At 42.8% G+C, this 25,305-nt stretch overlaps 1 protein-coding gene across 1 annotated transcript; it reads left to right on the forward strand.

Moving 5' to 3' along the window:
* Window positions 1-10,932: 10,932 nt before the first annotated feature.
* GDF3 (growth differentiation factor 3) lies at window positions 10,933-17,851 on the forward strand. Its single transcript, XM_007089552.2, has 2 exons — window positions 10,933-11,200; window positions 17,022-17,851. Exons 1-2 carry the CDS (start codon window positions 10,933-10,935, stop codon window positions 17,849-17,851), a joined length of 1,098 nt encoding a protein of 365 aa, XP_007089614.2.
* The last annotated feature ends 7,454 nt before the right edge of the window (window positions 17,852-25,305 follow it).

The following is a 25,305-nucleotide window of genomic DNA, read 5'->3' on the forward strand; positions in this document are numbered from 1 at the left end:
AGCTGACTGAGCCACCTAGACGCCCCTTTGGCTTTTTTTTTTTTTTTTTTTTTTTTTGAGAAAAGAAACCCAGACACAAAGTCTCCGGGTCTTTCCTTTTTCTCCCCTTGAAGAACTTCCAGGCAGTCCTCTGTTCACTTGTTAAAGAGGGTGTCTAATTTGGGAGGGACAAGGGACTTTCAGAGGATGCTGTTCACCCTAATAGTTCTTACGTGCTTTGCTTTCACCAGCCTCCTGCTCCTCAGAAATGCTGGCAGAGGGCCTCAGCCCTGGTACCAAGCTCCCATCCCTTCTACGGAAAGGACAACAGGGCAAGAAGTTTGGACACCTATGCTTTTCAACTCCCCATATTACAGTGTCCATGATCCCCTTGTCTTTTCCCTGCAGCTTTGTCATTCCCATGTCATTATCCTCATTTTGTAAGCTAGCTATATAATTTGAAAGCTTTTCTGACTTCAATTTGCCATTGTTGCATTTTATTTATTGGCTGCCAGAAGAAGCATTAGGACTCAGGGACTGCAAATATTATCGAATTCTAACATCAGTAAATTGAGATGAGGGGCGCCTGGGTGGGTGGCTCAGTCAGTAAGGTGTTCAACTTTTTTTTTTTTTTTTAATGTTTATTTATTTTGAGAGAGAGAGAGAGAAAACATGAGCAGGGGAGGGCCAGAGAGAGAGGGAGACAGAGAATCCCAAGCAGGCTCTGCTGTGATCTCAGAGCCTAACTCGAGGCTTGAACTCAGGAACCTTGAGATCATGACCTGAGCCAAAATCAAGAATCAGACATGTAACTGACTGAGCCACCAGGCACCCCAGTTAAGTGTTCAACTCTTGATTTTTGACTCAGGTCATGATCCCAGGGTGTTCGGATCAAGCCCTGGGTCCGGTTCCACTGCTGGGCACGAAGCCTGCTTGAGATTCTTTCTCTCTCTCCTTCAGCCCCTCTTCCCTCAATTGTGCACTCTCTTGCTCTCTAAATTTTTTTTTTTAATTTTTATAAATTAAAAGAAGAAATTAACAATTATTATATTATATGCATATTTTATACCCCTCACACAAAAGCTGAGCATATATGTGAAACATTGCTATCAATTTTTTAAATTTTTTTATTTATTTTGAGAGAGAGACAGAGCACAAGTGAGGAAGGGGCAGAAATGAGAGACAGAGGGGCACCTGGGTGGCTCAGTCGGTTAAGCGTCCGACTTCAGCTCAGGTCATGATCTCGCAGTTCGTGAGTTCGAGCCCCGTGTCGGGCTCTGGGCTGACAGCTCAGAGCCCGGAGCCTGCTTCAGATTCTGTGTCTCCCCCTCTCTCTGTGTCTCCCCCCCCCCCCACTCTGTCTCTCTCTCCCTCAAGAATAAATAAACATTAAAACAATTTTTTTATATGATCCCTCACTTTCTTCAGCCTAGATATTCATTCACCAATTCTACTTAATTCTATGTATTCATGTTTCTCTCTTCAATCCTCATTGCCAGCATTATTTGCAGTCTGAATCACTGAGACAGTCTCCTGGCTAACCTCCTTGTATTATCTAGTCCTCTGCAATGCATTTTTTTTTTCTAATTTTTTTTTTTCCCAGTTTATTTCTTTTGAGAGAGATACAGCATAAGTGGGTTAGGGGCAGAGAGAGGGGAGAGAGAGAATCCCAAGCAGGCTCTGCACGAACCGTGACAGCCGAAACCAAGAGTTGGTTGCCTAACCAACTGACCCACTCAGGCGTCCCTGCATTGCTTTTCTCATTGAGGGTATATTTTGCAGAAAGGTGATGGGGAAATCCAGCCCGTGCCCTACAATGGAGGTCTGTTAGTCCAGAAGAAGGTGCATCTAAAACACTGTCCGGCGAGGAAGGCTTTAAAAAACATATATGCACTAGGGCGCCTGGGTGGCTCAGTTGGTTAAACGTTGAACTTGATTTCGGATCAGGTCATGATCTCACAGTTTGTGAGCTGGAGCCCCTCATCGGGCTCTGCACTGATAGTGTGGAGCCTGCTTGGGATTCTCTCTCTCTCTCTCTCTCTCTCTCTCTCTCTGTTCCTCCCCCACTTGTGCTCTCTCTCTCTCTCAAAGTAAATAAACCTAAAATCTTTTAAAAAATAAAACAACAAACAAAAACAGAGATTCAAAAAAAATTATATATAATAATGTTTGTTTATTTTTGAGAGAGAGACAGAGACAGAGCGCGAGTGGGGGAGGGGTAGAGAGATAGAGACAGAGACACAGAATCAGAAGCAGGCTCCTGGCTCTTAGCTGAGACTGATGCAGGGCTCAAACTCATGAACTGCGAGATCATGACCAGAGCTGAAACCAAGAGTCAGACACTTAACTGAGTCACCCAGGCACCCCCTGCTCTATTCTTTTTTTTTTAATTTTTTTTTCAACGTTTTTTATTTATTTTTGGGACAGAGAGAGACAGAGCATGAACGGGGGAGGGTCAGAGAGAGAGGGAGACACAGAATCGGAAACAGGCTCCAGGCTCCGAGCCATCAGCCCAGAGCCTGACGCGGGGCTCGAACTCACGGACCGCGAGATCGTGACCCGGCTGAAGTCGGACGCTTAACCGACTGCGCCACCCAGGCGCCCCATCCTGCTCTATTCTTAACCTCATCATAAGTCCTATGTGCCAGCAGGCCTCACACCAGGGGGCACGTGGGCACTTCTCACTCCTGCCCATCCCCAATCCTGTGATACTAATGGCAAACATTTGTTAAGACTGGGTCAGGCTGAGTGCCTTACTTTTATTATGTCAGTTAATCCTTGCAGCGTTCCTATAGGAACGTTTTTCAGATTAAAAAACTAGGACATAAACATAAAATAAAATAAAATAAAATAAAATAAAATAAAAATAAAATAAAAAACTAGGACATAGAGGTTATGTAACTTGCACAAAGTCAGACGAGAAATAATGTTGGAGCCCCGGTAGGATCCAGGCAGTCCGTCTTCAGAATACATGTTCTTAGCTGCTCCTCTAGTCTTTACTGAAATGTCACTTCTTCCAGGAAGCAGCCCGGAAGCCTCATTTCTAGGTGAAGTGCTTTTCACACTGCTGCCTCAGGATGCTGTACTCACCCTATCACATCATCACTGTTAGTTTCCTTTTCAGTCACCTCACCAGAGTATAAACTTCATGAAAGAAAGGAGCTGTTCAAGAATGTCATTAGTATGGTGGCATAAAGAAAGGAGAAATATACCCAATATAAACTTTTAAAAATAAAATAAATTGAAAGCCCCCCCACCCCAAATAAGAGAAAAGAAATATACCCAGTAACAGATCCAGATAAATATTAACAGCATTAACAGAATTTTTAGCCAGTGTATAATGCACTCTGATATTGTCTATGTTTTTGTTTTTGTTTTTTACTTTTTTTTTTTTCTTTTTTTTCATTTCACTATTCATTAATGACTCAAAACAAAGCTTGAAGAACACTCATCTAGGGCAGGGCCTGGAACAAAATTAAGACATCATAATATCTGTTTAATCATTCGTTCATTCATTGTTAAATCAATGGACATGTATATTTCACACTCATACATAGTAAGTCACAAGTATTCACAGAATGAGTACATTTGTTTTCAAGGTTGTTTTGATTTTTGTTCTTTTTTCCTCTCCCTTAAAATTTGAAAATTCTGCCACTATTATTGAAAAGGCAGGAATAAACTTAGAGCTCCTGAATCTCAGTAGAGGTTAAAGAGGTTAATCCTAAAGGTAAAGGTCAAAAGCAATATCTTTTCTATTGTCTTCTGACTCTCTTAAGCAAGAACACTTTTAAGAATTTGTTATCTAAGAATGCAAGGCTTACAAAACATTGTTATCCAAGGCAATAAAAATGACCCCATCAATCGTTATCAACTACAAATGTATATATATACCCTTGGAGGGAAGGAGGTCTATTTTTTGTTTTCCTTGCTCTGTGCCCATTCAGGGTTCTGCTTTAGATAAGATAGACCATTTAGACGTAGCATTAATATTTTATTTTCCTTGGCTTTGTAGAAACCAAAGAGATTCACTAGCTGTTACCCAGAAGAGAAGTTGTTCACAAACATTTATCTAAATTTTAAATTGCCATTCAAGCAATTTCTTAATATTAAATAAAAAGGTTTTTAAAATATTTCATTTTTAATTTTTTTTTTTTTTAATGTTCATTCATTTTTGAGAATGAGAGACAGAATGCAGGCAGGGAGGGACAGAGACAGAATGAGATACAGAATCCGAAGCAAACTCCAGGCTCTCAGCTGTCAGCACAGAGCCCGTCGCAGGGCTGGAACGCATGAACCGCAAGATCATGACCTGAGCCGAAGTCAGATGCTTAACCAACTGAGCCACCCAGGTGCCCCAAATATAAAGTTTTATAATGAAATATTATATAAACTTTCACCTAGTTTTAATTTATAAAGTTATTCAACTCTGAGTTAAATGTTTATTTTATTTTATAATTATATTTATCCTGTCTAAAATGTATAATTGACTATTGCTATATGTTTATGTTTATTTTAATTCCAATTTTTCATTCCAATTCCAAAATTCTAATTTTTACCCATGCCTAATACTTTGAGGTAGGCCATTCTAATTTCAAAAATCTTCTGAGTATGTAAATTTATGGATTTAAGGTAGCAATTTCATTGAAGGTTAAATAGGCCTAATTTCTTCTCTTTGAAAAAAATTTTTTTAACATTTCTTTACTTTTTGAGAGTCAGAGAGAGACAGAGCATGAGCAGGGGAGGGACAGAGAGAGAGAGGGATGCACAGAATCTGAAGCAGGCTCCAGGCTCTGAGCTGTCAGCACAGAGCCTGATGCGGGGCTCGAACTCACAAACTGTGAGATCAGGACCTGAGCTGAAGTCAGACGCTTAACTAACTAAGCCACCCAGGCGCCCCCTAAAAAAGTAAAAACTTTAAACTAAAAAGAAACATGGGGCACCTGGGTGGCTCAGTTGGTTAAGCGTCCAAGCCTTAATTTCACCTTAGGTCATGATCTCACAGTTGGTGAGTTCGAGCTCTGAGTTAGGCTCCATGCTGACAGCTTGGAGCCTGCCTCTCCCCAGCTTCCTTGTGTGCACTCACTCTATCTCAAAATAAATAACCTTACTAAAAAATATTAAAAATATAAAAAGAATCATAACGAATGCAGAGAACAATACTAAGGGAGGGGATAACTCTTGGTAGCTTTATCAAAAAGAAGTTGAGGGGCATCTGGGTGGCTCAGTTGGTTAAGCATCTGACTCTTGATTTCAGCTCAGGTCATAATCCCAGGGTGTTGAGATCAAGAGCCGAGTAGGGCTCTGCACTGACAGTGCAAAGCCTACTTGGGATTCTCTCTCCCTCTCTCTCGTTCTCTCTGCCCCTCCTGACCTTCTCAAAAATAAAAAATAAATAAACATTTAAAAAATGTTTCAGTGTTGGGGTGCCTGGGTGGCTCAGTCGGTTAGGCATCTGACTTCAGCTCAGGTCATGATCTCATGGTTTGTGAGTTCGAGCCCCGTGTCAGGGTTTGTGCTCACAGCTCAGAGCCTGGAGCCTGCTTTGGAGTCTCTGTCTTCTGTCTCTGCCCCTCCCCCACTCGTGCCCTGTCTCTCTCTGTCTCTCAAAAGTAAATAAATGTAAAAAAAAAAAAAAAAAAGTTTCAGTGTCTTTTTATTACAGGAAAAGGGGCTTATATATATATTAGTAGGAGGGTATGAGTGGGATTAGTGTGTTAGGGTTGGAGAAGCTTCATTCTATATTTGAAGTTCTCCTTAGTTCCTAATGTCACTATATCCAATTCTTTTCCTATAGGACTTTGTTTTGGTGCTTCCATACCCTTAGTCCTTTGAACTGGTTGTTTTTTACAATTTTATTATTATTATTATTATTTTAATGTTTATTTATTTTTGAGAGAAAGAGGGAGTGCGAGTGAGGGAGGAGCAGAGAGAGAGAGGGAGACACAGAATCCGAAGGGGGCTCCAGGCTCTGAGCTGTCAGCACATAACCCGACACGGGGCTCAAACTCACGAACCGCGAGATCATGACCTGAGCCAAAGTCAGACGCTTAACTGACAGGGCCACCCAGATGCCCCTAGTTTATATTCTAGTGGCTTAGAATGATATTCTATAGTTGGAATAGCTGATCAAAGGACATAAGTATTTTTTTTGACTGTGGTAAAATGCACATAACACAGTTTATCGTCTTAACCATTCTTTTTTTTTAAATTCTGTTTTTTCAATGTGTATGTATTTATTTTGAGAGAGAAAGAGAGAGAGCAAGCAGGGAGGGGCAGAGAGAGAGAGGGAGAGTGAGAATCCCAAGCAGGCTCTGCACTGTCAGCGAAGAGCCGGACTGGGGGCTCGGACTCATGAACCGTGAGAGCATGACCTTGACCAAAACCAAGAGTTGGATGCTTAACTAGCTGAGCCACCCAGGTGTCCCTCGTGTTAATAATTCTTAAATGTACAGTTCAATGATATCAAACAAATTCACACTGGGCTACCATCACCACCTTTCCAGAACTTCTTTCCTCTTACAAAACAGAAATTTTGGATGGTTGGGGGTTGGGGGCGGGGCCTGGCTGGCTCGGTCAGAAGAGAATGCAACTCTTGATCTCCAGGGTTGTGAGTTCTGGCCCCATATTGGGTGTAGGGATTACTAAAAACAAACAAACAAACAGAACAAGAAAACCAAACCATAAACTCTGTATCTATTAAACAATAATGCCCCATTCCCCGTTCTCTCCTCCCACGAGCCTTGGCAACCACCATTCTGCTTCCTGTCTCTAAGATTTGACTAAAGTACCTCATATAGGGAAGGCCTTGAGTAGTTTCAAAGCTATTAATATACATTGCAGATGTTTCCTCCAGAGAAATGTTATTAATTTATAGCCCAGGGCGCCTGGGTGGCTCAGTCGGTTGAGTGTCTGACTCTTGATTTCAGCTTGGATCGTGATCCCAGGTCAAGGGATCAAGTCCCAAGTCAGGCTCTGCAATGAGTATAGAGCTGAAAATTCTCTCCCTTTTTCTCCCTCTGTCCCTCTCTCTCCCTCTCTCCTGCTCTCTCTCTCCTCTCTCAAATTAAAAAAAATTTTCAATAAAAAAATTTATACCCCAGAGTTGAGTATAATGCTGTGTTTCCTTGCCTCTTTACCTACACAATCTAGTGTTCTTTGTGTGTGTGTGTGTGTGTGTGTGTGTGTGTGTGTGTGTGTTTTAAGTAAGCTCTATACGCAACACGGGGCTTGAACTCATGACCCAAAGATCAAGAGTCACATGCTCTACCAACTGAGCCAGCCACGCGCTCTGCTATTCTTTTCTCATCTTGCTAATTGATAGACATCTCATTGCTTTATTCTGCTTTTCTATTTTTTTACTAGTGAGGTTGAATATCTTTTATGCTTACAATCGCAATAATTCTGTTGGCCTGATATCTTTTTCACTTTATTGATAAGAAAACCAAAAGCCAGAGAAACAATTTGTCCAGGACAAATTGATAGAACTGGGGTTTTAATCTAAGTCCCTGACTTCAGAAGCAGTTCTGTGCTATTTAGCCATACTGCCTCACTTTTGAATTTCTGATTTAAGCTGAAAATCCAGAATCGGGATGTTTTTGTTTGTAGAATCCTCGAAGACCATCAAATTTAACCTGGTGACTGTATAGGTAAAGAAAGTGAGGCCCAGGTAGGTTGACCCTTTATGACATCTTAGACCATTTAAATCTTTCTATTTAAAAAAATTTCCATGTCTGGGTATGTTTCATAAAACACCGACACTGAGACACTGAGTGAAATGACCAAGATTACACGGTCTTTGGAGGATCTGCGATTAACTTAGACCTTCTGACTCCTGCTGGATTTGGTGCTTTTTCTTGCGATATATATATATTGCTATACTGCACACTCTCAATTATTTTCCTTCCCTTGATTAAACTCTCCTTTAATAAATAAAAATGATAACAATAATTAATATCCACTAACTTTTGTTGAGCATGTCAAATGACGAAACTAAAACAATTTAGTAACAAGTTTGATGTTCTTTACTTAAGAGAAAACAACTATGGAGGTGCCTGGCTGGCTCAGTTGGTAGAGCATGTGACTCTTGATCTTGGGATCGTGAGTTCAAGCCCCACAATAGGTATTGAGCCTACTTAAAAAATGAAAGAACATAAAAATTTTTTTTAATGTGGAAAAAAAAAATCATTTAAGAGAAAACAACCATGGATTGGTTAAATACGGTGCTTCACAGCAAAGGGACACTGTTCCCAAGGGATTTAGTGCACATGGGAGTTTTATAGAACATTAGAAGGGGCAACATGAACACAGGGCATGATCTGCGAGGAGGTTGGAGAGTTCCTTAGAAGGCTAGCAAGTCCCGTTTTCTAGGGAAAGGTGAGCTAGCTAAAGCTGAGTTGGAGGATTGTGATTGGTGTATGTTAAATTTCCCTGATCGGTGTTTCCATAAATGCAGGCTAACTTAGGTTTAGGTTTGTGACATGGGCACCAGGCCAATGGGGTGGTCTCCATCTTGTGGGTTCAATAAACTAATTAACTTTATCAAGTGCTTCACTGGTAGATATTGCCCTGAGCATGGCATGCACATCATCGAATAAGATTTCCTCAGTACCGTAGCAAAGAACGTTTGTTCTTAGTTTACATTTGAGTGACTTGGTCATTCATTGATCACACAACGAATAAGTGGTGGAACCTGAATTTAAGCCCGTTTGTCTGATTCTGACTTTAAGTCATAAACGTTAAATAGTGAAAAACAAAATGCAATCCACACTTACTGTTGAAAACAGGTGGAGATTACAGATTAATTTCAGAGTGTTAACTTTTAACTTTTTAGGATGCAGGCAAGAGGAGATAGGAGACATGGGAATGGAGAAAATTTGGTTATCTAGAAGAGAGAGACCTCTGAAAACAGCACCAATTCATTTGTCCATTTATTTCTTGCACGGATATCTACTGAATGTCTACTACCTGCCAGACACTTTCCTGGCTCGTGGAGATACTTAGAGGAAAATACACAGTGGAGATACTTAGATGAAAACACATGAGTCTGATTCCCGAGAAGTACATTGCCTGGGAGGGACCTGGACAAAAGACACAGTGAAATGCGCTGCGGTGAGTGCTCTCATGAGGGCTCACTCAAAGCTCAGTGGGAGAAAGAAGAAACATCTAAATATATTTTAGTGAGTCAAGACGTCTTTGAGTGGAAGTAACCTTTGTATATGTGCTGCCGAAGCGAGCACAAGTGGAAGTAACCTTTGAACTTGGTCCGTGCAAAGACTCTCAGATGCAATGAGGTCATAGGAGATCTACAAATAGGTCAATATCCTTACAAGGGCGTTAACACTGGTGATGGTGGGTGGGAGGAAATGAGGCTAGTGATACGGTGCGAGATCAATAAAGGTTTTAAATGCCAAACTAAAGAGTTTTGATTTTATCCTGTAGGTGATAGGAAACGATTATATAGTAAAGACAGCATTTTGTTCTTCCTTTAGGGGAAACAAGTTCTTAGAATGGGTGGAATAAAATCGTGTAAAATGAAAAAGTCCCTGCTCTCAAAAAGCACGAAAATTAGTTTGGCAATAAACCAGCTAATTCTTCTACAGCGTTTGACAATCTACCGGTAGTTTGATAAAACAACAAAACACAAAACCAGGAATTGATATATACTGCCAAACCTCAGTGTCTCGATAACCTCCATGCCTTTCCACATGTAATTCCTTCAGTCTTGAATGCATGATCGTCTTACTAGAAAATGTCTACTTCAACTTTAAATCGTTCCCCTGTGTGACCACTTTTTTTGTCCTTACCATTTGGCAGGCATTGTGCAGAGCACTTTAAGTACATCATCTTGGGGCGCCTGGGTGGCTTATTCACTCGAGCATCTGACTCTTGGTTTCAGCTTAGGTCGTGATCCCAGGGTCGTGGGATCAAGCCTCTCGTCAGGCTCCACACTGAGCGTAGAGCCTGTTTAAGATTCTCCCTCCCTCTCTCTCTCTCTCTCTCCCTTTGCCCCTCTCCCCCATTGCACATTCTGTCTCTGAAAAATAAAATTTAAAAAAAGATTTAAAAAATACATCATCTAAAAATAAATAAATAAAAAATAAAAAATACATCATCTTAACAGATTCATATAGCATACTAGAAGGTCAGTTTTTCTTTTCAGTTGAGAAAACAAAAACTACAAAAGGTTAAGCGGCATACCCAATGTCATGTAACTAAAAAGTAGTCGAATCAGAATTAACCCAGTCAGTCTGATTTTTAACAGGAAGGGCAAAGTTGGCTGGCTTAGTCTGAGGACCATGCGACTCTTGATCTAGGTAGGGGTCATGAGTTTAAGCCCCACGTTGGGTGTAGAGATTACTTAAATAAGTAAAAGTTATATATATATAAAAAAAAGGAAGAGCGAGGTTAGATGAATAAAATTCAGTCCCTCTTAGAGCTGAAAACAGAGTGTAGATCACCTTTCTTGGGGAGAGTTCTCTCTTCCTGGTTTGGCTTCCCCCATCGCTGTAGATAGAGTCTAACAGAAATCTCCCTGTGTATTTGTCTAAATCGATCGCGAGTGACAAGACTTTTGTCGTGACCATTTTTCATTACCATTCTAGCACCTACCTCAGAGCCTTGCCCATAATAGATGAGTAATAAATGTTGGTCAAATGAATACATGCCTGTCTCCTTTCCATTCTATCCGCCGCTGACAAACCTCAGAGTTTTGGAGTCCGGTCCAGGCATTGGTAGTCTTTGTTTTGTGAACTTTTGGGGAAGAAGAGTAGGGCAAGGGAAGAGAAAAAAATTCTGTGTCCTTTCACATCCAATTGCCTTTGAGGAGCTGGGAAGAGAGCAATTCACACCTGATTATCTTACATCAGGTAAGTTTGCAGCCTCTGAATTGCTAGGCAGTCAGGAGCTAGAGCTCTCTCCAGCCTGATCAGCCAGCTTTGTCTCAGCTCAGAGACCATGATTCCTTCCCTGCCCCTCTTGGCTGTTGGCCTCCTGTTAACCGTGGCTTTGGCCCAGACGGTCCAATTTCAGGAATATGTCTTTCTCCAGTTTCTGGGCTTAGACAAAGTGCCTTCGCCCCAGAAGTTCCAACCTGTGCCTTACACCCTGAAGAAAATTTTCCAGGATCGAGAGGCAGCAGCAGCAAGTGTGGACTCCCGAGATTTCTGCTACATAAAGGATTTTGGTATCCGCGGGAACGTACTCCGACTTCTCCCGGATCAAGGTAAGGAAATGAGGGAGGGTGCTTTCTCGAGAAAAGCCGGGCAGCAGGTGATAATGAAGAAAGGAAAGAAGGGGGGCAGTACCAATTACTGAAGGGTGTGTAGGAGGCCTTGTGCTGGTATTTTACATATTCTATTTCCTTTACTCCCCCACTACACCCTCACGTTCAGAAGGCAGGTATTCTTATCTGCTTTTTAACAATAAGGAAACTAAGTCTCAGACAGTAGACAATCTGGAAGCTACCCAAGATCATACAGCTAGCAGTGCGTGAACCAACTCAGGATTCAGATTCGGTTTGTTCAGAATCAACGCTTTTGTGCTACGGTTAAGGTGGGAGGAGTGGGGTGGAATTAGGGCCCAGGCTTCACTCTTCTGGCCACTATTGATGCATTCTGGTGCCTATGATATGGCAAACAAGGAGGCGAACATGGGGCGTTCAGTTTGCCCAGGACTCTTGCTTCCCTCCTCCGCACCCCCCCTTCCCCCACTACTTTTGTTGCATGGAAAAAGCTATTGATTTGTGAGCACAGGGGCTCTCAGTCGGCTGGGTGGCTCAGTCGGTTAAGCGTCTGACTTCGGCTCAGGTCATGATCTCACCTTTCATCAGTTCAAGCCCGCATCAGCCTCTCTGCTGTCAGTATAGAGCCCGCTTCAGATCCTCTGTCTCTCTCTCTCTCTGTCCCTTCTCCACTCTCTCTCTCTCTCACTGAAAAATAAATAAACACTGACAAATGATTTGTGAGTACAGAGCAATAATATATGCCATTGTCACACCGTTTATATGAGGATCTAAGTGAATGCCATTCAGTAATTTGTCAAACTGACCACCCACCCAAATTACCTAGGTCAGTTGTTAGAAGTTGACTCTCCAGCCCGGTTCCTGCCCTCACTCTCCCAATTCTTATTCAAGTCTTATTCAAAGTCAGAGATGGGTGTTGTAATCTGCATTTCTGTATAGCCTCCCTGGTGGGGGGGGGGGGCGCGCAGATCAGAAGAGGAATTGAGAGCCCTGATTGGTTAGTTTTATAGTAACTGGAGATAAAATTTGAATACTTATTTGTCCAAGAAGCATTTGTTGGAGACCTACTAGGTGCTGGCAACTGTCCATGGCTATAAGAATATAGAAATTAAAGATAAAGTCTGCCCTTTAAGAGTTTATAGAAGGTCAAAGGGAAAAAAAAAGGTCATAGTAGGGAAATAGAAAACATATAACTTCCATACTTTATGCTAAGTATTATTATGTAAATGACTCAGGGCCTTGGGGGTGGGAGTTCAGGGAAAATTCCTGGAGGAAGGTTAAGGGGTGTGGGAAGCTAGTTTGAAGAGCTTTCCATGGAAAGTAGAAAAGAGCTGAAGATACTTCCTTTCCTCCCCCAGGGAAAAAACTTTGGTTTTTATGGTGACCATAATCCTCTCAAATGACACAGGAAAAGGACATGCTCTCCCCATCATCGCTCCCTAACCTCCACCTAGGGAAAACCACCATTAACAGTTGCCGTATATATTCTTCCAGACTTTTCTTCTTTGCATGTATTTATAATAGAAACTTGTATTTTTTCTTTCTTTTTTATTTTTTTAAATTTTTTTTATTTTTTATTTGATTCTAATTTTTATTTATTTTTATTTATTTATTTTTTCCCAATATATGAAATTTATTGTCAAATTGGTTTCCATACAACACCCAGTGCTCATCCCAAAAGGTGCCCTCCTCAAAACCCATCACCCACCCTCCCCGCCCTCCCAGCCCCGAAACTCGTATTTTTTAAATAAATGAGATCATACTATACATCATTCAAGTATGAATATCTCGTACAAATCAGAACTAAAAGTCACGATGATCTCCTTGTAAGGATTACGTGATATTCCATTGTATAGACATACTATCATCTGTGTAACTGGTACTCTGTTGACAAATGTGGACATAATCTAAAAAAGAACAGCTTTACAATAATTTTTCTGGTACCATGAGTGTCTAAGAATTTCTCACTTTCCCACAGTTTGACAGGAATCCTTATAGAAATGTAATAGAAACTTATTGAAGTGTCACATAATACAGAAGGTATGCAAATCATTGAGAACAGCGCAGTGAATTTTCACAGAACAACCAGCGCCCCGATTAAGAAACAGAACAGACGGGGACGCCTGGGCGGCTCAGCGGGTTAAGAGTCCGACTTCGGCTCAGGTCATGATCTCGCGGCGGTCCGTGAGTTCGAGCTCTCTGTGTTGACAGCTCAGAGCCTGGAGCCTGTTTCAAATTCTGTGTCTCCCTCTCTCTGACCCTCCCCCGTTCATGCTCTGTCTCTCCCTGTCTCAAAAATAAACGTTAAAAAAAAAAAAAAAAAAAAAAAAAAAAGAAGAAGAAGAAAGAAACAGAACAGACGGTTACCCCAGAGGACCCTCACGCCCCCTTCTGGTTAATCCGACTCTTCAGCAAGAGTAACTTTTCTCCTGCCGTCTAACATTCTGTATTAGTTTTGCCTGTTTCCCAACTTCAACTTCACGTAAACGGAAATGTAAAATGTGTCCTTTTTTCTGTCTGGCTTCTTTCTCTCAACATTGTTTGTGAGATTTATCCCTGGTGTGTGTATTTTTAGTTCATTCTTATTGCTTACAGTATTTCATTCTCTGAATATATTACAATGTACTTATGTGTGCTACCCTGGAAGGCCATTGAGGAACAATACTCTTCTAGCTTTTAATTTTTGTTTAACTGGCAGGAAAACATGATCTCGCTGTTTTGATTTTTATTTCTTTAAAAAGGTGGCATGCATTTTCTTTAAAAAAAAATTATTTTTAACGTTTATTTATCTTTGAGAGAGAGAGAGAGGGAGCACGAGAACAAGTGGGGGAGGGGCAGAGAGAGAAATACAGACACAGAATCCAAAGCAGGCTCCGAGCTGTCAGCCCAGAGTCCTAGGCCTGGTTCGAACCCACGAACTGAGAGCATAACCTGACCTGAAGTCGGACACTTAACCAACTGAGCCACCCAGGCGCCCCAGGAGGAATGCATTTTCAAATGGATAATGAATCATTCATCTTTACTTTTTTCAAATCATTGCGTATTTATACATTCTGGCCATTTTCTATTGAGGAGTCTTCTTTTTCTTAATGATTTATAAGTCCTCTTAATCATTTGTAAAAGTTCTTTCTAATTGTGAATTTTCACCCATGCATATTACAAGTATTCTTGGTTGTTCTTTGTGGTTTTAATTTTGTTAATGAGGTCTTTTGAACATAGAAGTTTTTTTTCTTTTCTTTCTTTTTTTTTTTTAATTTTTTTTTTTTTTTAACGTTTATCCATCTTTGAGACAGAGAGAGACAGAGCATGAACAGGGGAGGGGCAGAGGGAGAGGGAGACACAGAATCTGAAACAGGCTCCAGGCTCTGAGCTGTCAGCCCAGAGCCTGACGTGGCGCTCGAACTCACGGACCGCAAGATCATGACCTGAGCCGAAGTCAGCCGCCCAACCGACCGAGCCACCCAGGTGCCCCTTTTCTTTCTTTTTTAAAAAATTTTTAATGTTTATTTACTTTTTTTGAGAGAGAGACAGAGACAGAGACAGAAGCATGAATGAGCGGGGGGGGGGGGGGGGGGAGTAGAGAGGCAGAAAGAGGGAGACACAGAATCCGAAGCAGGCTCCGGGCTCTGAGCTGTCAGCACAGAGCCCGACGCGGGGCTCGAACTCACAGACCATGAGATCATGACCCGAGCTGAAGTCGGACATTTAACCCACCGAGCCACCCAAGCGTCCCTTTTTATTTTCATGCTCTCCAATCTGTCCATCCTTTCCATTCTGGCTTTGGCTTTTCTTTTATGCTTAAAGAATCTGATTTAGTGACAGGAAGAGGAAGGGAGACTGGCAGGTTAGAGTTCTAGCCTGGAACAGGAGAGGTCAACTTTTCAGACAAGTGGAGAGGGTAAGTTCTGTGAAGACATCTCTGTATTGGACAGCCAACGTTTAAGAAAGGTGTTCCAGTGGAGTAGTAAGGGTAGAATTGGAAACTAACAGAAAACTATCAAGTAAGAGGCAGAGACAGCGTATATAGACCCACCTTTGTAAAAAGATGGCCAATGAGAAGAAAGGGAAAGATGATATGGTAGGCTTGAAGAGGAGACTGGATAATTTCAAATGCTTAGTAATTTTTGGTTGTTGTAGTTTTAGAGAGAGAGAGAGAGAGTGTGGGGCAGGGCGGGGGGGGGGGGAGGGCGGGGAGGGGCAGAGAGAGAGAATCTTAAGCCACTGGATCCCTGGATCATGACCTAAGCCTAAAATCAAGAGTCGGATGCTCAACCAACTGAGCCACCCGGGCACCCTGATTTTGTGATTTTGTTGTTTTTTGAATGAGACTTGAGAATGAAGGAGGAATGGTTAGCATGTTTGGGTTTCTGTTGTAATTTCTCCATAAGCCGATGACCTTAGAAAATACCTACTTAGGGTGAAGCCACCCTACCTAACAATAGGGTGGCATTAGGCCAAAGAGGTTATTTGCAGAGAGGGGAAAACTGAAGATGAAAGGATAAAAAAGGGGGGGGGGCGGTAAAAGTATTGACCTTTCTCTAAAGGAATAGGTAAGGTTTGAAAATCCAGGCAGAGAAGTCAGCTTTGAAAACAGGGAGAGTACATCTACAATTGCCAAAGATACAGAGACGGGAGGGTCCCTTGTGGAGAAACTGGAGACATCACGCTGCACCCCAACTTTCAGTGCAGTGGGACATGATGTCTTCAGAGACCCCAGACTAGGAATTGTTGACACTGACAACTGTGGGCTTTAGATAAAGAATCATCTAAAGATGAAACATAAGGGATTTCGGGAGGGTCAGTCTTGGCTAGATGGTAGGAGGTTGTTTTGAAGTCAATCTGAGTAGTTAGATTTGGGACAGCGACGCCTGACAGCCTACGATGTTCTTAAACGTTTTTGTGCCATGGGTCCCTTGGGCCGTTCTGTTGAAGCTAATGGACCCCTTCTCAGAGTAATGATTTATATGCCTAAAACTATTTAGGATTTCCAAAGAAATCAATTAAATATTGAGATACATTTATAAAAATATTTTAAACCAAATGTGTGTATAGTAATCTAGCATGGGTCCTTTATTAATGCAATCAATAAAACGATCTAGGGAAGGGACTATATTTACCTTAAATTGAAAGTAATGGGGGGGCTCCTGGGGAGCTCAGTCAGTTAAGTGTCCGACTCTTGACTCCAGCTCAGGTCGTGATCTCAGGGTTCACGAGATCGAGCCCTACATTAGGCTCTGCATTGACAGCACAGAAACTGCCCAAGATTCTCTCTCTTTCCTTCTCTCTCTGTCCCTCCCCCGCTGGCACTCTCTCTCTCTCTCTCTCTCTCAAAATGGATATATAATTAAAAAAAAAAAGGAAAGTAGTATGAGCATAAATTTATTTTAAGATGTTTGCAACAATTTAATCTATGAACATACCTATGATTTTTACTGGTAACAGTGTCATAGGTCCTATTAGGATTTGTTTGTTGCCTATGTTCATAATTGAAAGAAATGCCAAATTTCATTTAGAGTTCCACTGAAATAAAGATATAATTCTTTTTCCCATCCAAGTTCATGGGCCTTCTAAATTCTATCCAGGACCCCTTGGGGACCTGTGGATGCGAAGATAAGAACCTCTGGCCGTGAATGAGGAGTGGGAGAAACAAATCCTCCCAATGGTAGGGTTCGGGTCTAACTGATCATTTCCTGCCCTTGTTTGGTATATGTGGCTGTCATATAACAATTTGATATTTATATCATAATGGCGGATATGAAGTCAACTATGTTATGGTGACTCTTACATCTCTGTTCCCATCTAGGTCTCTTTCTTTACTCCAGGAAACTTTCCCAGGCCTCCTCTTGCCTCCAGAAGTTCCTCTATTTTAACCTGTCTGCCATTAAAGAGAAGGAACAGTTAACAATGGCCCAACTGGGCCTGGATTTGGGGCCCAACACTTACTATAAGCTGGGACCAGAACTGGAGTTGGCTCTGTTCCTGGTTCAGGAGCCTCAGGTGGGGGACCAGCCCATCCCTAAACTGGGTAGAATGCTTGTGTTACAGTCAGTACCACGGCCTCAAGGCGTCGTTCACTTCAACCTGCTGGATGTGGCTAAGGATTGGAATAACGACCCCCAGAAGAACTTGGGTTTGTTGCTAGAGATACTGGTCAAAGGAAACAGAGACATTGGGGTGACTTTTCAGCTTCAGGACGCCTGTGCCGGACTGAGACAGTCCCTTCGTGCCTCCCTGCTGGTGGTGACTCTCCACCCTGAGCAGTGTCACCCTTCGTCCCGAAAAAGGAGGGAAGCCATCCCCGCCCCGAAGGCTCCTTGCAAGAACCTCTGCCATCGTCATCAGCTATTCATCAACTTCCGGGACTTAGGTTGGCACAAGTGGATTATCGCTCCCAAAGGGTTCATGGCAAACTATTGCCACGGAGACTGTCCTTTCTCTCTGACCACCTCCCTCAACGGCTCTAATTATGCTTTCATGCAAGCCCTGATGCATGCAGTTGACCCAGAGATCCCCCAGGCGGTCTGTATCCCCACCAAGCTGTCCCCCATTTCCATGCTGTATCAGGACAATGATGACAATGTCATTTTACGACACTATGAAGAAATGGTGGTTGATGAATGTGGCTGTGGGTAGGCTGTCAGAAATAGAAAATAGGAGTGTTCTTAGGGTAAATCTAATAAAACTCGCGACTTGGTCTATGACTTCTTGGATCTGAAATATCAATGTATTTATGTTTACAGTTTGTCTTCTTGGAAAATCCGTCATAACTAATGATATCCTTAATTACACACACACACACACACACACACACACACTTAGCCCTAATGATCTAACATAGTCATGATGCGGTTGACAGTATATTAGACACTAGACATAAGAAAACTGGCATTTATTGGTGGTCTAATGGCAAGCATTATTCTACATGTTACCTATAAACATTATTTCACTGTTTCTTGAAGTGGGCCTTACTGTTCTTATGGTTTATACTTCATAGACAGAGCAGCTGAACAATACGTTTCCTTAAAGTCATCAACTTTCCCTGGCAGATCTCATATGCTAACAATGTTACTTAAAAAAATCATTTTGAGGGGGCTCCTGGGTGGCTCAGTTGCTCGGACAGAGCAGAGCCTGCTTGGGATTCTTTTCCTCTCTCTCTGCCCCTCTCCCACTTTCTCTCTCCCTCCCTCCCCCTCCCCCCCTAAATTAGTAAACTTAAAAAAAGAAGAAAACAGGTGGGGCACCTGAGTGGCTCAGTCAGTTGAGTATCTGACTTCAGCTCAGGTCATGATCTCACAGTTCGAGGCTTTAAGCCCCGTGTGGGTCTCTGTGCTGACAGCTCAGAGCCTGGAATCTGCTTTGGATTCTGTGTCTCCCTCTCTCTCTGCCCCTCCTCCACTCGCAGTCGGCTCTCTCTCTTTCTTGAAAATAAACATTAAAAAAAAAAAAAAAAAAAAAAGTAATCTGACCAAAGGTGTTTAGGAGATAATGTGAGATTTTAGAAGGGAAGTGTGTACAATCAAAATAGGTTCCTTAAACCAGCTGGCATTGAAATATTAAAATAGAGGAGGGCCTGTGTGGCTCAATCAGTCGAGCAACTGAATCTTGATTTCAGCTCAGGCCACGATCCCAAGGTCATGGATCGAGCCCCAGGTTAGGCTCGATGCTGAGCCTGGAGCCTGCTTGAGATTCTCTCTCTCTCTCCCTCTGCCCCTCTCCCCCCTCGCACTTCTCTCTCTCTAAAATAAAATAAAACATCAGAATAGAAATAGTAATAATAGTAAAATGTCGTTATGCTGCTCTTGGTGGTGTTTTCAAAATATTTACTTATTTATTTTGAGAGAGAAAGAGAGCACGAGTGCACACACGGGGGCAAGGCAGAGAGAGAGGAAGACAGAGAATCCCAAGTAGACTCCATGCGGTCAGTGCGGAGTTGGACTGGGGGCTCCAACCCACAGACCCTGGGATCATGACCTGAGCCAAAAGAGTCATCTGACTCACCCGACTGAGCCACCCCGGTGCCCCACCGTGGTTAGTTAATGACCAAAGTATTCGAGAAGTGAAAATATTAGAAAAGTAATACTTTCAGACTAGAATGAAAAAAAATGGAGGTTTGAATAAAACTTCAAGTGCTCATTGATAATTAAGAAAAACCAGGTGTGGGGTGCCTGGCTGACTCAGTCAGAAAAGCATGTGACTCTTGACCCTGGAGTTGTGAATTTGAGCCCCATTTGGGGTGTACAGATTCTTTAGTTTTTATTTTCATTCATTTTTTTTTAAAGCAGGCTTCGACTCTTTTTTTTTTTAATTTTTTTAAATGTTTTTTTAATTTATTTTTGAGACAGAGAGAGACAGAGCATGAGCACAGGAGGGGCAGAGAGAGGGAGACACAGAATCTGAAGCAGGCTCCAGGTTCCGAGCTGTCAGCACAGAGCCCGACGCGGGGCTCGAACTCACGGACTGTGAGATCATGACCTGAGCTGAAGTCGGTCGCTCAACCCACTGAGCCACCCAGGCGCCCCAGGTATACAGATTATTTAAAAATAAAATCTTGAGGCGCCTGGGTGACTCAGTTGGTTAAGCATCTGACTTCAGCTCAGGTCATGATCTCGCGGTTTGTGAGTTCGAGCCCCACATCTGGCTCTGTGCTGACAGCTCAGAGCCTGGAGCCTGCTTCGGATTCTGTGTCTCCCTCTTTCTCTGCCCCTCCCATGCCCATGCTCTGTCTCTCTCTGTCAATAATAAACGTAAAAAGCAAAACAAGACAAAATAAAGAAAACATTAAAAAATAAATAAATAAATAAAATTAAAAAAAATTTTTTTTTTATTTCAGAGAGACAGCAAGCAAGCAGGGGAGAGGGACAGAGGGAGAGAGAGAATCTTAAGGAGGCCCCATGCTCAGTGCAGAGCCCAAGGGGAGGCTCAATCCCTGATCTTGGGATCATGACCTGAGCCGAAATCAAGAGTTGGATACTCAATCGACTGAGTCAGCCAGGAGCCCCCAGAATAAAATCTTTAAGAAAATAAAAATGAAGGGCACCTGGGTGGCTCAGTCGGTTAAGCGTCCGACTTCAGCTCAGGTCAAGATCTCACAGTCCGTGAGTTCAAGCCCCGCGTCGGGCTCTGGGCTGATGGCTCAGAGCCTGGAGCCTCTGATTCTGTGTCTCCCTCTCTCTCTGCCCCTCCCCCGTTCATGCTCTGTCTCTCTCTGTCTCAAAAATAAATAAACGTTAAAAAAATTTTTTTTTAAATAAAAAATAAAAATAAAAATGAAACAATTGGCTCTATGTTCTAGTAATTCTTCAATATGGAGTACATAACTAAGCAGTCTTTATCTGCAGACAAGCCTCTGTATTTAAGGGACAAAATTCAATCACTTTCAGAATTTGACTTCTCATCTCTCTGGGGCCTTTCAACTCTCTTGGCCTGCTTTTTTTTTTTTTTTTTTTTTTTCATGTTTATTCTACTTTTGAGAAAGAGAGAGGGCAAGCACAAGTGGGGGGAGGAGCAGAGAGAGAGGGACAGAGAATACCAAGAAGGCTCTGTGCTGACAGCAGAATGCTCCATGTGGGGCTTGAACTCACGAACCATGAGATCATGACCTGAACTGAAATCACGAGGCAGACACTTTCCTGACTGAGCCATCCAGGTGCCTCTCTTGGCCTGCTTTATACATAGGAAGGTGAACGCTGACGCCCGTGTGCCCTCACCACTGTGCTGGAAAAGCAGAGGAAGGAGAGTGGACCACAGAAAACCAGAGTCTAGTGAGAGCTGTTTCCCAGTAAACAGGAGCAAGGCTGACAACTGCACAAAAAGCCGGGACCTGAGTCCACTCTTACATGTATTCCAGAATCTCTGTTTCAGGTCCCCGAATCCATCATCCTTTCTCTGGTAGAGGATGCCCAGATGGCCATGGGTACCGAGCACTTGGTCACATAGCACCTTGGCCACGGCGGCCACGGCAATGCATGTTCCAGCAGGGGCAGCTACGCGTAGTCGTGTAGTCAAGGTTGGTGTGGAAGGCCACACCTTGCCCTGCTGGTGACTCTGCACCGGCTCTTTGGGCCACGCCTGCCTCCGCCCCCTGCCCTCCAGAACTGACCGTCAGTGACTGTCTATTACACACCAATTACTGCACTAGGTCCTGGGAAATAAAGATAGATGGTCACTTTTTTCACAGAGCTTCAAATCTAGCATATTTGGCTAAAATGTATTTGAATACGTACAAGCGAAAAATATCAGCATATACCCCAGGATGTGAATATTTAACTATTCACAACTTACATGTGTTAACTATTGTATTATTCTATTGCGCATATGTGAAAACACTCATATTAAGGTTTTACTCTTATTTAAGTTTCTTTTGAGGGAGAGAGAGAGAGAGCAGGGGAGAGACAGAGAAAGAGGGAGAGAGAGAGAATCCCAAGGACGCTCTACATTGACAGCGTAAGACCCCTATGTGGGACTTGAACTCAGGAACTATGAGATCATGACCTGAGTCCAAATCAAGAGTCAGACCAAAATCAGACACTTGGCCAACTGAGCCACCCAGGTGCCCCTAAAGTGTTACTTTCAGATAAAATAAATACAGGTTCTGTTTTTCTTTTTTTAATGTTTATTTATTTTTGAAAGGGGGGGTGCAGAGAGAGAGAGGGAGACGCTGAATCCAAAGCAGACTCCAGGTTCCACACTGTCAGCGCAGATCCTGACTCGGGGGTCGAACTCACAAACCATACGATCATGACCTGAGCCGAAGTCAGGCTCTTAACTGACTGAGCCACCCAGGCGCCCCTAGATAAAACAAATACAAACAGAAGTTGTAATGCTTTCTTCTCTTACCTCAATGTTTCAGGGATAGGAGTTCTAATATCTTCTACCCCTCCCTGCCCCACCCTCCGGGGATGTTTCAGGGTGCACATCCCCTAACTGCACGCACCCGACTTTGGAGGCTGCTGCTTTTCAGGGACCTGTCTTGGCTCCTGTTTGCTGAGTTTGACATTGATTAAAATGCTCCTGCTCTCCTGACACCAGCCTGTGGAAGATCTATCTTCCTTTCATGGCCTTTCTTACTTTAAACCTTTTCTTTGGGCTCATTGCAAGAAGGTGTCAAAAGCCCAACTGACTACAATTCCTGAGGCTGCGTTGCCGAAGTCGCTTCTGCATTGATCGGAAGCGTGACTGCTGGATTTCCTTAGTCCACTCAGGGTTTTGATTTGGGTTCTGTGTCTATATTATTTTTACGTATTTGTATTTTATTTATTTATTTATTTTCACAATTTCTAATGTTTATTTCTGAGAGAGAGACAGAGAGCAAGTGGGGGGGGGGGGCAGAGAGAGAGGGAGACACAGAATCAGAAACAGGCTCCAGGCTCTGAGCTGTCAGCACAGAACCCGATGCGGGGCTCGAACCCACAGACCGGGAGATCATGACCTGAGCCGAAGCCGGCCTCGCCACTGACTGAGCCACCCAGGTGCCCCCAATTATATTATTTGGAAAAGGTATTTGCAATTATTAAAAGGAGAGCAGCTATGTCCTTCTGCCTGCAGTTCGGACGTCGGCAGCTTTGTTCACTCCTGAGTTAATCGAGTTTTCTCCTGAGGCCATTATGCCTACGGCTAGAAATGAACAAGAGCGCTGGCTTCATGGCTTTGGGACACACACTGCCTTCTGTCTCTACTGGAACAATAAATGTTCAGTTAGTCTACAAATAGGCTTGTGCTGCAGACACCGCTATCTCAGAGCATTTCAAGACTTAGTGGTCTTATTTATTGGCAGGCCTGTCCACTCACTCACAGGCCACTTGGGTTTGAAATTTCACTGTCAGCTTAATCCATTTCAATTCTGTTTGAGGTTTAATGAATGCCTTGAAAGGCATAGTTTCTGTCTTTGGATAGTCTGCCATAAAACGAGGCATTCCAAAATCAGGTCAGGCCTAACTTTTGTTTATTTTCTTTTTATTTTTCATAAATTTTTTTAGTTTATTTATTTTGAGAGAGAGAGAGAGAGAGAGAGGGAGGAGAGCAAGCAGGGAAGGGGCAGAGAGAGAGAGGAAGACAGAGAATCCTAGAGAATCTGACAGCACAAAGCCTGATGTAGGGCTTGAACGCACGAACCGTGAGATCAGGACCTGAGCTGAAATCGAGAGTCGAATGCTTAACCAACTGAGCCACCCAGGTGCCCCTGTTTATTTTATTAAAAAAAATTTTTTTTTAATGTTTATTTTTGAGACAGAGAGAGACAGGGCATGAACGGGGGAGGGGCAGAGAGAGGGAGACACAGAATCTGAAACAGGCTCCAGGCTCTGAGCGGTCAGCACAGAGCCCGACTCGGGGCTCAAACTCAGGACCGCAAGATCGTGACCTGAGCCGAAGTCGGCCGCTTAACCAACTGAGCCACCCAGGCACCCCACCCCTGTTTATTTTAAAATAAGAAGTGAGGCGAGCCTGGGTGGTTCAGCCAGACAGCGCGGAGCCCGCTTCAGATCCTCTGTCTCCCTCTCTCTCTGCCCCTCCCCTGCTCACGCTCTCCCTCTCTCTCTCAAAAAGAAATAAACATTAAAAAATAAATAAATAAATGAAATAAGAAATGAGGCATGAGTAGCAGGACCCCCAGAGTTATTCGAGGGTTATTTTCTCACCAATTGTTTCTCCCTTCAAAACAACATTAAACACTCAATTATTGTCACAGAGTTTTCTGTACTGTGCTTGTGAGTAGAATACTTAGAGTAGCTAAAAAGTAGGGTGTTGGCTGGTCCCAGAGGCAGAGGGTGGCTGCGAAGAAGATAGCTCTGAAGGTTTCAACTGGAAAAAAGTTTGGAGGTTGGTCAGAGACTGGTGGAAGGGGCATCCTTGGGTCTGTTCCATCCAAACATTGTTGGAGCAAGAGAGGGATCCATGGGACCACCGGGGGCACTGCCCTCTCTTACTTTTTTTTTTTTTTCTAATTGTTTAAGTATGTCTATACCCAACATGGGGCTCGAACTCACAACCCAGAGATCAAGAGTTGCATGTTCCACTGACCCAGCCAGCCAGGCAGCCAGGCACCCCTTCTCTTACTCTTTTTGTTCAATTGTTTGCTTAGCAATATTAAACAGGAAGTTGGTAAATTATTCTGGGGCCAATATTTATCACGTATTTGACAACCATTACCTTTGCCATGTTGCAGCAAATGTAAAATTTACCTTTCTGAGAAAGATGCGTACAGATGTTTTGGAAAGTGACTTGAGAGTGATGGGTTTACCTACAATCCGTATTTCCATTTTTCAAAAAAAGAATAATTATGCAGTGATTAATGCGGTTAATTGCCCAAGGTCTCCTGAACAGTAATTAAATAAAGAGCTGTTTTGAAAGGAAGCATATGATAACTACCATAGACATGGAGAATGCAAGTAGAAACTGAAAGGAAGGAGCGAATCCATCTAAATCAAACAAGAAGGGCTGCTTTTGATATGGGCAGTCGGAGACAGTAGCGTTTTGATAGATGAAGAAGGGGGCTGGCAGGTAGGGAATTTTAGCCTAGCGAAAAGCTAGAGCAAAGGAGTGCCTGGTTGGCTCATTTGGTAGAGCATGTTGATATAGGAGTTGTGAGTTCAAACCACACGTTGGGCGTAGAGCTTATTTAGAAAGAAGAAAGAAAGAAAGAAAGAAAGAAAGAAAGAAAGAAAGAAAGAAAGAGAAAGAAGGAAAGAAAGAAAGAAAGAGAGAAAGAAAGAAAGAAAGAACGAAAAAGAAAGAAAGAAAGCTATAGCAAAGGCAGGAAATAGATGGCAGAAACTGAGGACTTATTCATAGGGTATGGCTTTTCTGCCCTCTGGCGATTAAAAGAAGGAAGAGCAAATCTATTAAAATCCTTCCATCTGGAGGATCAAGGGTGAGGCCAAGAACCTGATAAAACATGTAGACTTTCCCCAGAATATAATACATACAAACACACAATATTTTGCAAACAATTTCAGTTGCTTCATGGAATCTCTGCCATAGACTATAGGGTTGTGAGAAAACATTCTTCTTAAGTCAGGTATCTTCCTCCCTCCCTCCCTCCTTCTTTCCTTCCTTCCTTCCCTCCTTCCTCCCTTCTTTCTTTCCTTCCT

Source organism: Panthera tigris, chromosome B4 (genome assembly GCF_018350195.1).
Source record: "Panthera tigris isolate Pti1 chromosome B4, P.tigris_Pti1_mat1.1, whole genome shotgun sequence".
Lineage (NCBI taxonomy): Eukaryota > Metazoa > Chordata > Mammalia > Carnivora > Felidae > Panthera > Panthera tigris.

Bases quoted from the DNA above. Each gene is read 5' to 3' on its own strand.
- GDF3 (XM_007089552.2), top strand. From the start codon at position 10,933: ATGATTCCTTCCCTGCCCCTCTTGGCTGTTGGCCTCCTGTTAACCGTG. The intron at 11,201-17,021 runs GTAAGGAAATGA...GTTCCCATCTAG, and splicing joins CCGACTTCTCCCGGATCAAG to GTCTCTTTCTTTACTCCAGG.